Raw genomic sequence first — 14,387 nt, forward strand, 5'->3', positions numbered from 1 at the left:
TCCTACTTGCTTAATCTATTTTGTAACAATTTTGTGGAACACTCCAGGCTAGCACAATGTTTCTGTCATGTGGTAGGGAACTTGAATTTTTCCCTAAATACAAAATGTACTCACATTCTAAAGAATGATTAAAATTTAAAAAGTAAAACTCATTGTTTCTAATTTATTCTATTTTTACAGTCTTAAGTAGAAAAAGCTTTATTTATACTTCCTGAACATTGTCCACTTAACATGAATTAAAGCCAGAGCACCAAATGACTTCTATGTTTTTCTCACTAAGAAACAAACATAAAATTGGCATTAAATAAAATTAGATGTTTTCTGCAGCACTTACAAGTGCTTAATGTCCACGCAAGGCACAAAACAAGGGGCTTCCAGGCACTGGGGAGTGCGCAGAGATCTTGGAACCCGTGCAAAGAAACGTTCCCCACCCCCCTCCCCGCAAAAAAACAAAGAAACAAAAAAACAAAAAAGAGGAGCCCAATAAAGGTTTTTAATGTCACAAGTCAAAACATAGAGCTATGATCACAGTAGAACATCTTTAAAATAGGTATGTTTTTATTCTCTTTCACAATATAAAACCACACTATGTTTTGGAGGAGTCTAAACCTTAGACTGTACGTATGCCTATATTTGAAAATAACAAAAGATAAGAATATTGACCTTGATGTTAGCAAACGATGGCCAACTACTAAACTCAATTCCTTCTCTTCACTTTATTTCAAAAATAAATAAAATAACCCATGGCTCTGTCCCATCAAGGAGGGTTGGCTGGAGCAGGAACTAATGTTCCCTACACTGCTATATGTGCTTTGCAAGGTAGTGAGAATTTGTTTATAAGGTGATGACTCTACCTTGTTCCATAAATCCACTTCCCTTGGTATCTTAGAAGAGCAGAGCACATATTTCCTAATTTATTTCTTTATTGTTCCTCTCAGAAATTAAGAATTTTCCTTAAAATGAAGAATTAAGCCTATTAAACCTAAGGTTTTTTATAATTTTATGAAACTAAATGATCACCAAAATTAAATACTGTAAACTGAGTAGAAATAACTTGAACTAACTTCTGCCAGGTTCATGTATGTAAAATAAACTGAAATATTTTTGTCCCAGAAGTATTTAGGTACCTAATAGAACTATTTTATTTCACGATGCAAGGATATTAATATAGTCAAATTGAAAAGGTACAAACTTCAAATGATAAAAACAATATCTAGCTGTATATATTCTACGTCCACACACTTTATATTTTATTTAGTGAAGTGGTAAGAGGGAGTATGTATGGAAAAGGCAGATGAAATAAGGAATATAAAGGATGACCACAGTAGAAAACCAAAAAAGGAAAATCTCACCTATCCTGGGTAGAAATAATTGGATGAATGAAACAATGAATACAAACCCTTCAATAAAAGGTAAGTACAGGTATATGAATCTTAACTGAGGCCAATAAAGACCTTTAAATAATCCAATATCTGGTGCCTATATACAAAGGCCTATATGAAATGAATTGGTGGTCTCAGTTCAGATATCCTGGAGGTCTTATCATGTGAGTGTACAGTACTGAAGGTAACATGTATAAAATAAAAACAGATTCCATTTCAGATACGGGTAGACAGCAATTACATTAAATTACTATTTTCACAAGATATCTGAAATGGTTCAAAATTGCTAAAAATTTTGCTATTTCCAGAAACAAATATTAAATAACACCCATTATGCCTAAAATACACTTATATTAAAAAAACATTTTATACTAAACCATATTTACTTTGTGGGATTTTTTTTTTCCTTTTAGTATACTATAAATCTGAGGTCTTAACCTTCTAGAATTTTTCTTTTTTAATTTTATAAAGAGATACCCTCATGATAGCAAAGGGAAGGTAAAGGAAATTTCTAAACTGCCTACTTCGTATAACATATGTCATTATCAATCCCCAAATACAAAATTGTTATATTCAAATTATATGAATATTAAACAGGTTTATCAACAGTAAATAATTATTAAAACCAAAGGGAATGTTTAAAAAATATACTCCAGGTGAATAGCATTACTTCTTAGAAGTATAGTAACTACTTTAGAAAAATCCAATTTTTTTTTATTTTTTAAGAATCCTGCTACTTGAAGAAAAATACAATTTAAATTAAAAATCCCACAACATAACCCCAACTAAATTAGCTGGTTTGTATGTTTGGCTTTGTTTTAAAATAAGCCAACATACATAATACGTGTGCTTTGTATATTATTCTTTCTTAAAAACAAAAATTTTTCAATTATTTGGTAACTCATTTCACTAAGATCCTGACCTAATTATCTGAGTTTTGCATTTTAGAACTCACAAATTCCACTTACCACATATTTTACAGCACTTATAAACTGGTTGTGGAAAAGCAGATGCTGTGTTTCATCTTCTGGATTTGAAGCTGTGTAAAGCATTCCACAAACATTACAGGAAACCGCTCCAAATCTTTTTTGTCCTGCATCCTATTCATAAAAAATAAACAAAAGGTTTTTTCCTCCCAAAAGAATTATTCCAGAATATCAGCCTCTAAGGATATAATATGAAGATAAAGTGAGAACTGTTTATAACGAATAACATTCAGCATTGATTACAAAAACTAAGATATTAACCTCTGCAATCTGTGTGTAATTTTAAGAAACGTTTTCATTTTAGTAACCTGATGATTTGCTCCACAGCAATTTAAAGGAACTGAGAAATATCTGTAACATCACATACTTAATCCTAAAGCCCCAAATAGTGAATACTCTACAAGTCAGAATATATATTTCACATTTGCATTAATTATACTGATAGAGTCTAGAGAAAATAGTTTTTACAGTCTCCATTTAATACCTTAAAAGTGTTCTCTTAATAATTTTCTGCATAGTTATAGATATTAAAAAGAATATTTTGATGTTACCAGAAACTCTTAAGAAAAGGTGAAATTAATATTTTCTATTATTTTTATTTTAAATAAGCACCAGAAACTGACTACAATCACCTACACTGGAGTAATTCACACTTGTGCCATAGAATAATTGTTTTCCCATGTGTGCATGTGTGTTCTATTCCTGTCCTTATTCAACAAGAAAATTTCAGCAATATGAACTTTAAGATTAATAAGCTAAAAAAAAAAAACATAATCCCTTTACTCTCTCTGCTTTATAACTGTGCAATTTGAACAATTATAAAGCTAACTGCCTACCACTCTGGTAGGCCAAGGCGGGAGGGCTGCTTGAGCTCCGGAGTTCAAGACCAGCCTGAGCAGGAGCAAAAATAGAAAAATTAGCCAGCCATCATGGCGCACACCTGTAGTCCCAGATACTCAGGAGGATGAGGCAAGAGGATCGCTTGAGCCGAGTCTGAGATTGCAGCGGGCTACCATGAGGCCACTGCACTCTACAACCAGGGCGATGAGAGAGAGAGAGAGAGAGAGGAGAGAGAGAGAGAGAGAAAGAGAGAGAGAGAGGAGAGAGAGAGAGAGAGAGAGAGAGAGACTCTATCTCAAAAAAAAAAAAAAAGAAAGAAAAAAGAAAAGAAAGCTAATTGCAGAAAAGAACAGGATTAAGATAACAGTATCTCAAACAGCAAAGAGAAATCAAATGGTATATAAAAGATTATGTATAAAACTAAAGACAAATGCATTCTAAAGGATTCAAATTATTGACAAAATATTACACAAAATTTCAAGCTGTTTTCTAAAAAAGAAAAAACTCGTAACTGTGGTAAAATATACATAATACAAAACTTGCCATCTTGACCATTATTTTTAAGTGCATAGTACAATAGTATTAAGTACATTCACGCTATTTTGCAACCAATCTCCAGTACTCTTCATTTTGCAGAATTGAAACTCAACCCATTAAACAACTCTCGATTCTCCCCTTCCCCCTAGCCTTTGGCAACCACCATTCTACTTTCTGTCTCTGAGTTTGACTACTCTAGGTACCTCATATAAGTGGAGTCATATAGTATAAGACTTTCTGTGACTAGCTTATTTCACTTAGCATAATGTCTTCAAGTTTCATCCATGTTGCAGCATGTGTCAGAATTTCCTTCCTTTTTAAGGCTGAGTAATATTCCATTGTATGTATACTATATTTTGTCTTTCCATTCATCTGTCAATGGACACTTGGCTTGTTTCCACCTTTTGGCAATTATGAATAATGAACATGGGTGTACAAATATCTCTTTGAACAGGCAGTTTTCATAGTAATGAGAAAGCATTTCTGCCTTAGTTTCCTCACAATACATGGAAAATAACAGTAGTACCTGTTTCATACTTTCCTATAAGCCTTAACTTAGTTTTAACATGAGTACAGATCATATAATAATGCTTTCAAAAAGAATTAGCTGCTATCATCATTAACATCATCATCATTGTCTTGACCAGCACTAGCCAATAAAAATGTAATCTACAAATGTAATTTTAAATTTTCTATTAGTCATGTTAAAGAATGCAACAGGTGAAATTAACTAATTTTAATAACATTTTACTTAAACCTATTCCAAATATTTTAATTTCAACATGTATTCAATATAAAAAAAACCTATTAGATACTTTACAGCATATTTCAATTCCAACGAGCCACATTTCAAGTGCTCAACAGCCACCTGTGGCTACCATATTGGACAGTACAGCTCTAGATTCTATTTGCTTAATCCTGATTCAATATCACACTGATTTGACACCAGAAACATTACTAAACAAAATAAAACAAGTTCTCCTCTCACTATTCCTTCGAAAAATTTCTAGACAATTCTTGCAAAGTTATTCTCTGATATTAAAGTTAGAATCCATTGGGAGGCCGAGGTGGGAGGAATGCTTTGGGCCAGGAGTTCAAAACCAGCCTGAGCAAGAGCAAAATCCTATCTCTACAAAAAAAACAGAAAAATTAGCCAGGCAATGGTGGTGCACACCTGTAGTCCCAGCTACTCAGCAGGCTGAGGCAGGAGGATCACTTGAGCTGGATGATGCCACTGCACTCTAGCCTGGGAGACAGAGCAAGACCCTGGATCAAAAAAAAAAAAAAAAATCCATTGCCCAGTCTCAAAAAAGCCTATTGACTGGAACAACATTAAATGTCCCTATTATATTGGTTACCTTGATTTTTTAATTACCTTCACTTATTCAAATTATATTTTTAATCAAAGTATTAATATCGCCCTCTCTTTTCCATTTTGCTACCAAACTGGAGAGTATTCATGCACCATTTCAAATTTACTATTGGTTTTGCATAAACTGTAATTTTAAAATTGTAATATATACAATACAGATACATAAAATCCTTTTATGTATTAAGCTCATGCCATTTTAATATTTAAACCAACTGCTGAAAGAAGGCAGTGATCAAATGACGTATCTAACAAAGTAACAGATGTGAAATAAAGTATCACAACTAGAAATATGAAAACTGAATTATTATTTATTACAGGATGGACTCACTATTTGAGTAGGGGGATCTATAATAACACCAGGAATATTTTCCATAATGAAAATTTATGATGTCAAAAAGTCTCTAGGAATAAATTTATTCTTTAACACTGTGCATAAATGGGACACTGCTATGATTTTGATATGGTTTGGTTTGTCCCCACCAAAACCCATGTTGAAATAAGATCTCCAATGTGGCAGTGTTAGGAGGTGGGGCCTAGTGGGAGATGTTTGGGGTATGGGGACAGATCCTTCACAAACAAGATTAATGCCCTCTAAAGCTCTGCTCTCCCACTGAAGTAAGTGAGTTCTCTCAGGAAAGGATTACTTCCCAGGACAGCAAGTGTTAAAAACAATCTGGCTTCCTTGGTTTCTCTCTCGCTTCCTCCAAAAGAGAAATAGGCTTGTGGTTTCTTCCTACATGAGTTTGCTCTCCACCTTGTTTTCATCCATGAGTCGAAGGGGCCTGAGGTCCTCACCAGTGCAGATGCAAATCCCAGCCTTCAGAACTGTGAGCTAAATAAACTTCTTTTCTATATAAATTACCCAGTCTCAGATATTCTGTTATAGCAACACAAAACAGACTAAGATGCTTTTAACAACACTTCACCAAAAAAGTCATACTGTGTACTTACTATGATCAACTGTTTTTCATCACCTTTCTCTGCTTCTTTTAGTTTCAAGTCCTTTGGAATTGTTATCTCCAAATGGGAATTACACTTAGGCCAAGAATGATTTGGTGGTGTCTCCCTTTAAAAAAAACAAACAAACCAACAAACCACAAACCACACACATAAAAAACCTATTAAATTATTACAGATCTGTACCATTACAAATCACTGTAGGGAAAAAATAACTTATTTGTGACACAACACTGACAAATTCCAATTTCAAGGGGTAAAAAAAACCAGTAAAAATATTAACTTACAATAAACAAAAAATTGCAACACCTACTATAGTCTCAGTATAAGTTTCAAAGTTTTAGCCATCTGAGTCACTCCAGTTTGTCCTAAATATTATTTGTTGGTAATCCTAACAGCAAAATAAGTCAGATTTATCTAATTCTGACATTAGAAAGAAAATAGGCCAGGTGCAGTGGCTCATGCCTGTAATCCCAGGACTTTGGGAGCCCGAGGTGGGAGGATAGCTTGAAATCAGGAGTTCAAGACCAGCCTGGCCAGTACAGCAAGAGTCCATCTCTACAAAGAATAGAAAAATTAGCCAGCTACTTGGAAGGCTAAGGCAGGAAGACTGCTCGAGTCCAGGAGTTTGAGACTTGCAGTGAGCTATGATGACACCACTGCACTCTACCTGGGGTGACAGAGACCCTGTCTCAAAAACAAAAAGGGGGGGGGGAGAAAAAAAGAAAACAAAAAGGTTTTAATCTATTTGGAACACTCTTACATGTTGGTAATACCCCCACAGTATTTCTAGGAGTGTGGGGGAAAAAGCATTCTCAACATGGTTGCTGGGAGTAGAAACAGGCACAAATACTTTGGAGGGAAAGCTATGAATTTATCCTTGAAATACAGTCACACAAGTGGGCAAAGATATATGTGTTTATTGCAGGACTTCCTTTGGGTTTTTTGGAGGGACAGAAATAAACTAGAAACCTCCAAAATGTTCATAAAGTGGAGAACAGTTAAATAAACCACAGAACAGGCACACAATGAAATCTAATACAGAATTTAAAAAATGAGGTAAGAAGGTAAAAAAAGATGGCCACAGTACATTAATGAAAAAAGCTATTAAACACTACGTATAGGCATAAAAATAGTGTAATAAAAAGAGAATTTGTAAGTTCAAACTTGTAAGTATAAAATCCTTAAGTACTTAAATTTAACTAATATCTTACCTGTTATCACTGCTCTTAAATGTTTGGTTATTGAGTATACTGTGCTGTTTGGGAGCTGAACCTGTAATTTAATCAAGATGGGTTATGTATTAAGTTTTGTACTAGCTCTCCATCTAATGGATGAAATCATTATAAATAAAGAAAAAAACTTTCCATGCACTAAATGCTTTATTTGTTAGCAAAGATAATTTGATAAAATTAGAGCCCCCTACCTAGATATTACTCTTCAGAGAAGAGGCAGAAAGGCTGTCCCACCCTTGAACTCAAGAGTTGCAAAGAGATCTCATGGTAGATTAAGTTCACCTCTAATTTCACAAACAATTACTAACACTGAATAATAAAGAAAATTGTTTCAACGCCTGCATAATTATATAATCTCTAAATTGAAATTAATGAAAGCATTTCCTTGTTAAAAAATTACGGTCTCTTGGGCCAGGTGCAGTGGCTCACGCCTATAATCCTAGCACTCTCAGAAGCTAACTAAGGTGAGGGGAGGATCACTTGAGCTCAGGAATTCCAGACCAGCCTGAGCAAGAATGAAACCCTGACTCTACTAAAAAATAGAAAATATTAGCTGGGTGTGGTGGCTCGCTCCTGTAGTCCCAGCTACTCGGGAGGCTGAAGCAGGAGAATCACTTGAGCCCCGGAGTTGTACGTGGCAGCAAGCTATCCATGATGACGACACCACTGCACTCAAGCCAGGGTGACAGAGACCTCTCTCTTTAAAAAAAAGGGGGGGCGGGGTCTCTGGAATTCTAATCACATTAATACACAAATGAAATAATAGATCCATTTTATTTTCTAATGAATAAATGCATTTCTCATATTATATTACATTTCCCCTCCCCCCACTAAGAGAAAAAGTTAAATAAATAAGTAATGGCGATTATCTGACCTCAATATTTTGCTCTGAGTTTAATTTTCTTCTAGCAGAGAGAAACAATAAGGAATCAGAAATTTCTTTTCTATATCCTCTGGTACCCCATCTGATATAGGTGAGCAAATCCCCATACAACAGTTCAAATAATATATTGTAAAAAAATATTCACAAGGTTACAAAAATAAATCTTTTCCATGGTATAGTGGAGAATTTGCAGCATTTATTAAATCCTTAATTCAGACATAGAATCATTGAGATGTCGAACTGAGTGATTAAAGATAACAACCTGAAGTAGTAAAGTACAAATAATAAAGTACTTGACAAATAAGCTGCTACCATTACCTTAAGCAGTTCATTAAGGAATACTTCTCCAGAGAGTCACAAACAAAATGAAAGATTTGAAAACAAAAGAACTTTAAATAGTGAAAAGGCATTACACTTAGATACCTTAAACAAACCAATCAACAGGAGCAATTCTGAAAGAATGGGTGACATTCATGATAATCACACATTTCAAAAACAGCAATGGTTAATTTAGCAGGCCTATTTGGCATATGATAGTGTTTTCTGTAATACTGACAAAAATGTCACTGAACACTGTGAAATCCAGTATTTTCAAAGTATTACCTGGAAATTTACTCTCTTCTGTATCAATTTTTGCCTGACGGAGCAGAGTTGAAACAGAACTAGTATTTTCCACTGGATGGCTTCCCAGCTTGGATTCCAAACACAGGCTGAAATTCTGAACACATATCAATCAAAATTTTCATATCAACTTTGGGTCTTTACCAAATACATTTTGAGTAAATTTTAGCATATATATGAAAGTTAAGATACTTTATATTTGGAGTAATTCACCCAGACATGCATTAAATAAATCTCTCCGTGATCTTGCCACAAGCTACCCCCTCAGCATTAGTGCCCATTATTCCCCTTCAAGCTAAATTTAAAAACAAGCTGGGTACAATGGCTTGCACCTGTAGTCCCACCTACTCAGGAGACAGGTGGGAGAGGATTGCTTGAGCCTAGAAGATCAAAGCCAGCTTGGGCAACATAGCGACACCCTGGCTCAAAAAAAATAAAATGAAATAAATACCTCTCCCATGGGCATATGCTATAGCTGCCTGGCTCTATACCTTTTATCATAAGAGTTCTATCTACCTCTTTAAATTGTACCATCCAACATGGTAGTCACTGCAACATCTGACGCATCTGACTAGTGAACATTTAAAATGTGGTATGATTTGAGATGTGCTGTAAGCATAAATCACACACCAGATTTTGAAAACCTAAGCACACACAAAAAAGAGAGTAAAATATGTCATTAATAATTTTTAGGCCAGGCACAGTAGCTCATGCCTATAATCCTAGCACTTTGGGAGGCAGGGGGATTACTTGTGGTCAGGAGTTTGAGATAAGCCTGAACAAGAGCAAGATCTTTGTCTCTACAAAAAAAAAAAAAAATAGAAAAATTAGCCAGGCATGGTGGCATGGTGCCTGTAGTCACAGCTACTTGGGAGGCTGAGGCAGGGGGACTGCTCAAGTCCAGGAGTTTGAGGTTGTAGTGAACTATGACAACACACTGCACTCTAGCCAGGGCAACAGAGCAAGACCTTGTCTCAAAAAAATAAATAAAACAATTTTAAAAACTGATTACATGTTGATAGTACTTTTATATGACAAGTTAAAATAAAATTTATTTATTTTTATTTTTTTTTATTTTTTTTTTTTTGAGACAGAGTCTCACTTTGTTGCCTGGGCTAGAGTGAGTGCCGTGGCGTCTGCCTAGCTCACAGCAACCTCAAACTCCTGGGCTTAAATGATCCTACTGCCTCAGCCTCCCGAGTAGCTGGGACTACAGGCATGCGCCACCATGCCTGGCTAACTTTTTGTATATATATTTTTAGTTGGCCAGATAATTTATTTCTATTTTTAGTAGAGATGGGGTCTCGCTCAGGCTGGTCTCAAACTCCTGACCTTGAGCAATCCACCCGCCTCGGCCTCCCAGAGGGCTAGGATTACAGGCGTGAGCCACCGCGCCTGGCCAAATTTATTAAAATTAATTTTACCAATTTCTTTTTACTCCATTAATGTGGCTACCAGATAATTTAAAATTATATATGTGGCTGACATTGTACTTCTACTGGATAGTGCTGATCTAGAATACCTTTCCCCCTGTATAAATTCAACTTACTACTCAAATATTAACTTCCTCCATAAAGCCTTCCCCAATCTTCCATAATTATCCTTCATCTACTTTGTCTATACGTCTTTCACGTCCTTCTCATTTCCTACTCTGAATCAGCTATTTGTGTCTGACTTACCTATAAATCTTAAGAGCAAGAACCATGTTATACTTACCTTTTTATTCCCAAAAACCCTTAATTCAGAACCTTGCCAAAGCAGATACTCAATTAGTAACTAACAAAAGAAAATACTTCAAACTCCATAAACAGTGGCTATCACAGGGAAATAGAAATGACGAAGGAAACAATTAATTTTGTGTATCTGTAATGTGACTGTTACAATGAACATGTGACTGTCATATTTTTGAAAAAACTAAACATTTTTGTCATGAAAAACAAAGCAGAAAAATTAAAGAGAAGAGTAACATGTTACTAATTATTCTAATCACCACCAACCAGAAGTTAGTAAGTTTTGTGGGTTTTTATTTTTATTTTTTTCGACACAGAGTCTAGCTCTGTTGCCCAGAGTAGAGTGCTGTGGCGTCAGGCTAGGTCACCGCAGCCTCAAACTCCTGGGCTCAAGTAACCCTCTTGCCTCAGCCTCCTGAGTAGCTGGGACTACAGGCAAGCACCACCACACCCAGCTAATTTTTCTGTTTTTTTGGATAGACAGGGGTCTCGCTCTTGTTCAGGTTGTACTCAAACTCCTGACCTCAAAGGATCCTCCCACCTCAGCCTCCCAGAGTGCTAGGATTACAGGCATGAGCCATCTTGTCTGGCCCAGAATTTAGTTAAGTTATTGGTTTAAAAAACAAATCATAAAATAATTGAGCTTTAAAATTTGTAAAGTCAGAATAATTTAAATTCACCACCAAAGAATTCAGAGAAGTTCTAGATGATTAGTTTTATCAACCACCATCTTTTCTCAGTAGTGCTGAGGCTGACACCATATAATCAAAAGAGCAAAATTATAGTGGCTATAGGAAAAGTTTTCAATGATATAAAAGTTGTAGTTACAGGGAGAGGGTTTTTTTGCTTTTGTTTTTTGCATTCTGTTACCTCCCCTCAGGTATAACTCTGGCTGAGCTTTAAAGCTAGCCAATCTCAGTTTAAATTGTGGCTCCATCACTTAACTGTCACTCAGGTAAGTTACTTTAATATCTAAACCTCACTTTCCTCTCCTGTAATATGTGGATAATAATGGAACTTACAGTGTTGACTGCAGTTAATTATATTAAGTTCTCCTTTACCAAAGAGTCAGTGTTCATCAAACAAAAGCTATTATGATTGTTAAACTAAGCTACCCTCATTTAGTATTTATGGAGTAAAGAAAAATCTCTGACTACTGCAACGTAAATTACTTAAAGGCAGGAAACATATCTTCTGTAACCCTAGCACAGTACCATGAACACAGCAGGCACTCAAATATGTCTTGAACTGATATGGTCACCACCACATTTTCTGATCACTCTGTGATAGTGATCACATTGTTGATGTTGGTGATAAAAACTGGAAATCACCTGAAAGTCTCTGATAGAGGAAAGATAAACTTCTGATATATTCCTTTACAGTTATTAAAATGCCCATGTATCAATAAGAATCAAATATAATGTTGATTGCACAAAACCAAGCTATAGAAAATTTATGTTATCATTTACGTAAAAATTTAAAACATTAACAATATTAAGTATTCTTTATGAATTTATATACACATAACACATAAAATCATAAAAATAAAAAAGATTCACACCAACTCCAGGAGCACATTTAACCCTGGGGAGAAGGGTAGTGAATGGAATGGAGGGGTAGAAGGGTAGTGAATGGAATTAAGAGGGAGGTACAGTCTTCAACAATTTTCGCAATGTACTTTTCTTATTTTAAAGGACCTGAAATAATTCAACAAAATGTTAATTTTTGTCAAATCTTAGTGGCTGATACATGAGGGTAATATTAATCTCTGCTATACTCTAAATGTTTGAAATAGTCAAGAATTTCAAAACATAAATAAAATTCTTAACACAGCAACAAGTTTCACAGGACTGTTTCTTAGAACATTCCACTAAACAGAAGGGCTACATAAATCCAAAGCACCTTTCTGTAAAAGCAATGTTATAAAAGATAGAGATTATATGTTGTAAATAAACATCTCTATTCTAGCATAGTTTAGTCCAAAAGAATGAATTAGATTTCATATCCTTCAATATATTCTCCCTAAACTGTCTGCCTTTTGAATTTTGGCATGCACTTATAAAGCAAGGAATTAGAAGATACACTCCCCAGCTACATGTGGAGAAACAATCCTGAATAAAAAGTCACCCACCCCATCTCTGCAAGAGGCCACAACTTATTACTTGAACTACCACTCCCTACTTACTTCTAATTACTACCACCGACTATTTGGTAAAATCTCTCTGAATAATTATCTTTCAACTGATGCTTTCATTCCTATTTATATAGAAAATAAAATGTTGGCGACTTCTCAGGCCCCTCTCCTCTGGGACCGGAGAACCTCACCCGGGTCCCTCTTTTGGGACTCATAAAAAAAAAAAGAAAAGAAAATGTAAGAGTACCATATGGTGTGTCTGTTCCATTTAAGTTCACTTTGATTTTCAGCCCAGAAGAATAGACACTGATCTACTTTCACAGCTTCTGGAATAAAGCCCAGGCTCTTAACTCATTCAAATTTGCTCCTAGACCAACCGTTTCTAAAGAGAACTTTAAATCACTCTCAAAACTCAACTTTCCTCTCCATTCTTTTTTTTTTTTTTTTTTTGAGACAGAGTCTTGCTTTGTTGCCCGGGCTAGAGTGAGTGCCGTGGCGTCAGCTTAGCTCACAGCAACCTCAGACTCCTGGGCTTAAGTGATCCTCCTGCCTCAGCCTCCCGAGTAGCTGGGACTACAGGCATGCGCCACCATGCCCAGCTAATTTTTTCTATATAGATTTTTAGCTGTCCAAATAATTTCTTTCTATTTTTGGTAGAGACGAGGTCTCACTCTTGCTCAGGCTGGTCTCGAACTCCTGACCTCGAGCGATCCACCTGCCTCAGCCTCCCAGAGTGCTAGGATTACAGGCCTGAGCCACCGCGCCCAGCCTCTTCTCTATTCTTGATACCTTTTTTGCTCAAATGATTTTCTAATGTTCAGAGTATGTTGTAAAAAGAATCTGGGCTAAGAATTAGAACAACTAAATTCTAATCCTATTTGTGCCACCAAACATGAGACCTAAGTCATATTTTGCTCTCAGTTTTCTCATTATACAATTAAATAATACAAATTAATAAGTTTTACCTGTATTAGAGTTCCAGGGTTCTATGCATACAAAATTTCTGCTTATTGGTGTTATACGTTGACATTCTATATACGGGGTTCAGCTGCTTTTTTAAAGTATTAAACTACTTTTTCAGATAATCATTAAAGTTTCTTCCAGACATAAGAGTCTGGTTTTCAATTTACTTTTCCATTTCAAAAACTCTTGGCCACTACAACTTTATTCTTAGACTGAAGACGTAATTATTTATACCTCTCAGATATTTTATTTGCCAACTATTCAAAATGGCCACACAAGTCATCCCCCCTTTAAATATGTTTAACTTTTCAACTTTATTAAATGAAAAAAAAAAAGGTTGGTTAGGCCAGCTGAAATTAATTTAATATCTTGGTCAGAACTAGGCCCAAGTTTAAGTTCTAGATTTTAATCACTAAGAAACATATTTTCTGTTGTTATAATTAATAGAAAAAAAATCAGTACATTAAATTTAAAAGAAAAGTTGGAATTCAACAGGTTTATGCTGTTTTATGTTTAATGTTTATACATTTAAAAAAAATGAACAGTGAAAATGAAGAAACAATGAGAAGCATCTAAGTAAATGTGAGCCATCTAAAGGTGTCACTAAATTTTATCACTACAAGACTGGGTTAATAAAATTCTTCCTAACAGCATAACAGGGTGTCTTACAAATGACTCTTCAACCTCTTATGACTTAATTCTTCAACTAAAGTAGGTTGTAAACACATTTCTTATTAGAAAGTACTT

General features: G+C 35.1%; 1 protein-coding gene across 4 annotated transcripts in view; it reads right to left on the minus strand.

Moving 5' to 3' along the window:
* The window catches only part of ESCO1 (establishment of sister chromatid cohesion N-acetyltransferase 1), a 74,211-nt gene that overhangs the window by 30,686 nt on the left and 29,138 nt on the right, over positions 1–14,387 (minus strand). For all 4 annotated transcript variants that reach the window (XR_006729328.1, XM_045527993.1, XM_045527994.1 and 1 more), the window contains 4 exons: positions 8,796–8,910; positions 7,289–7,349; positions 6,069–6,183; positions 2,351–2,482 (listed from right to left, as the gene is read on the minus strand). Coding sequence is in view for 3 of the 4 variants with exons in the window: in XM_045527993.1 (XP_045383949.1) it covers positions 2,351–2,482; positions 6,069–6,183; positions 7,289–7,349; positions 8,796–8,910 (423 nt within the window). In the remaining variant the exon portion in view is untranslated. The remainder of the gene's footprint in view (positions 1–2,350; positions 2,483–6,068; positions 6,184–7,288; positions 7,350–8,795; positions 8,911–14,387) is intronic.

The sequence above is a fragment of the Lemur catta genome, chromosome 16, assembly GCF_020740605.2.
Source record: "Lemur catta isolate mLemCat1 chromosome 16, mLemCat1.pri, whole genome shotgun sequence".
NCBI lineage: Eukaryota > Metazoa > Chordata > Mammalia > Primates > Lemuridae > Lemur > Lemur catta.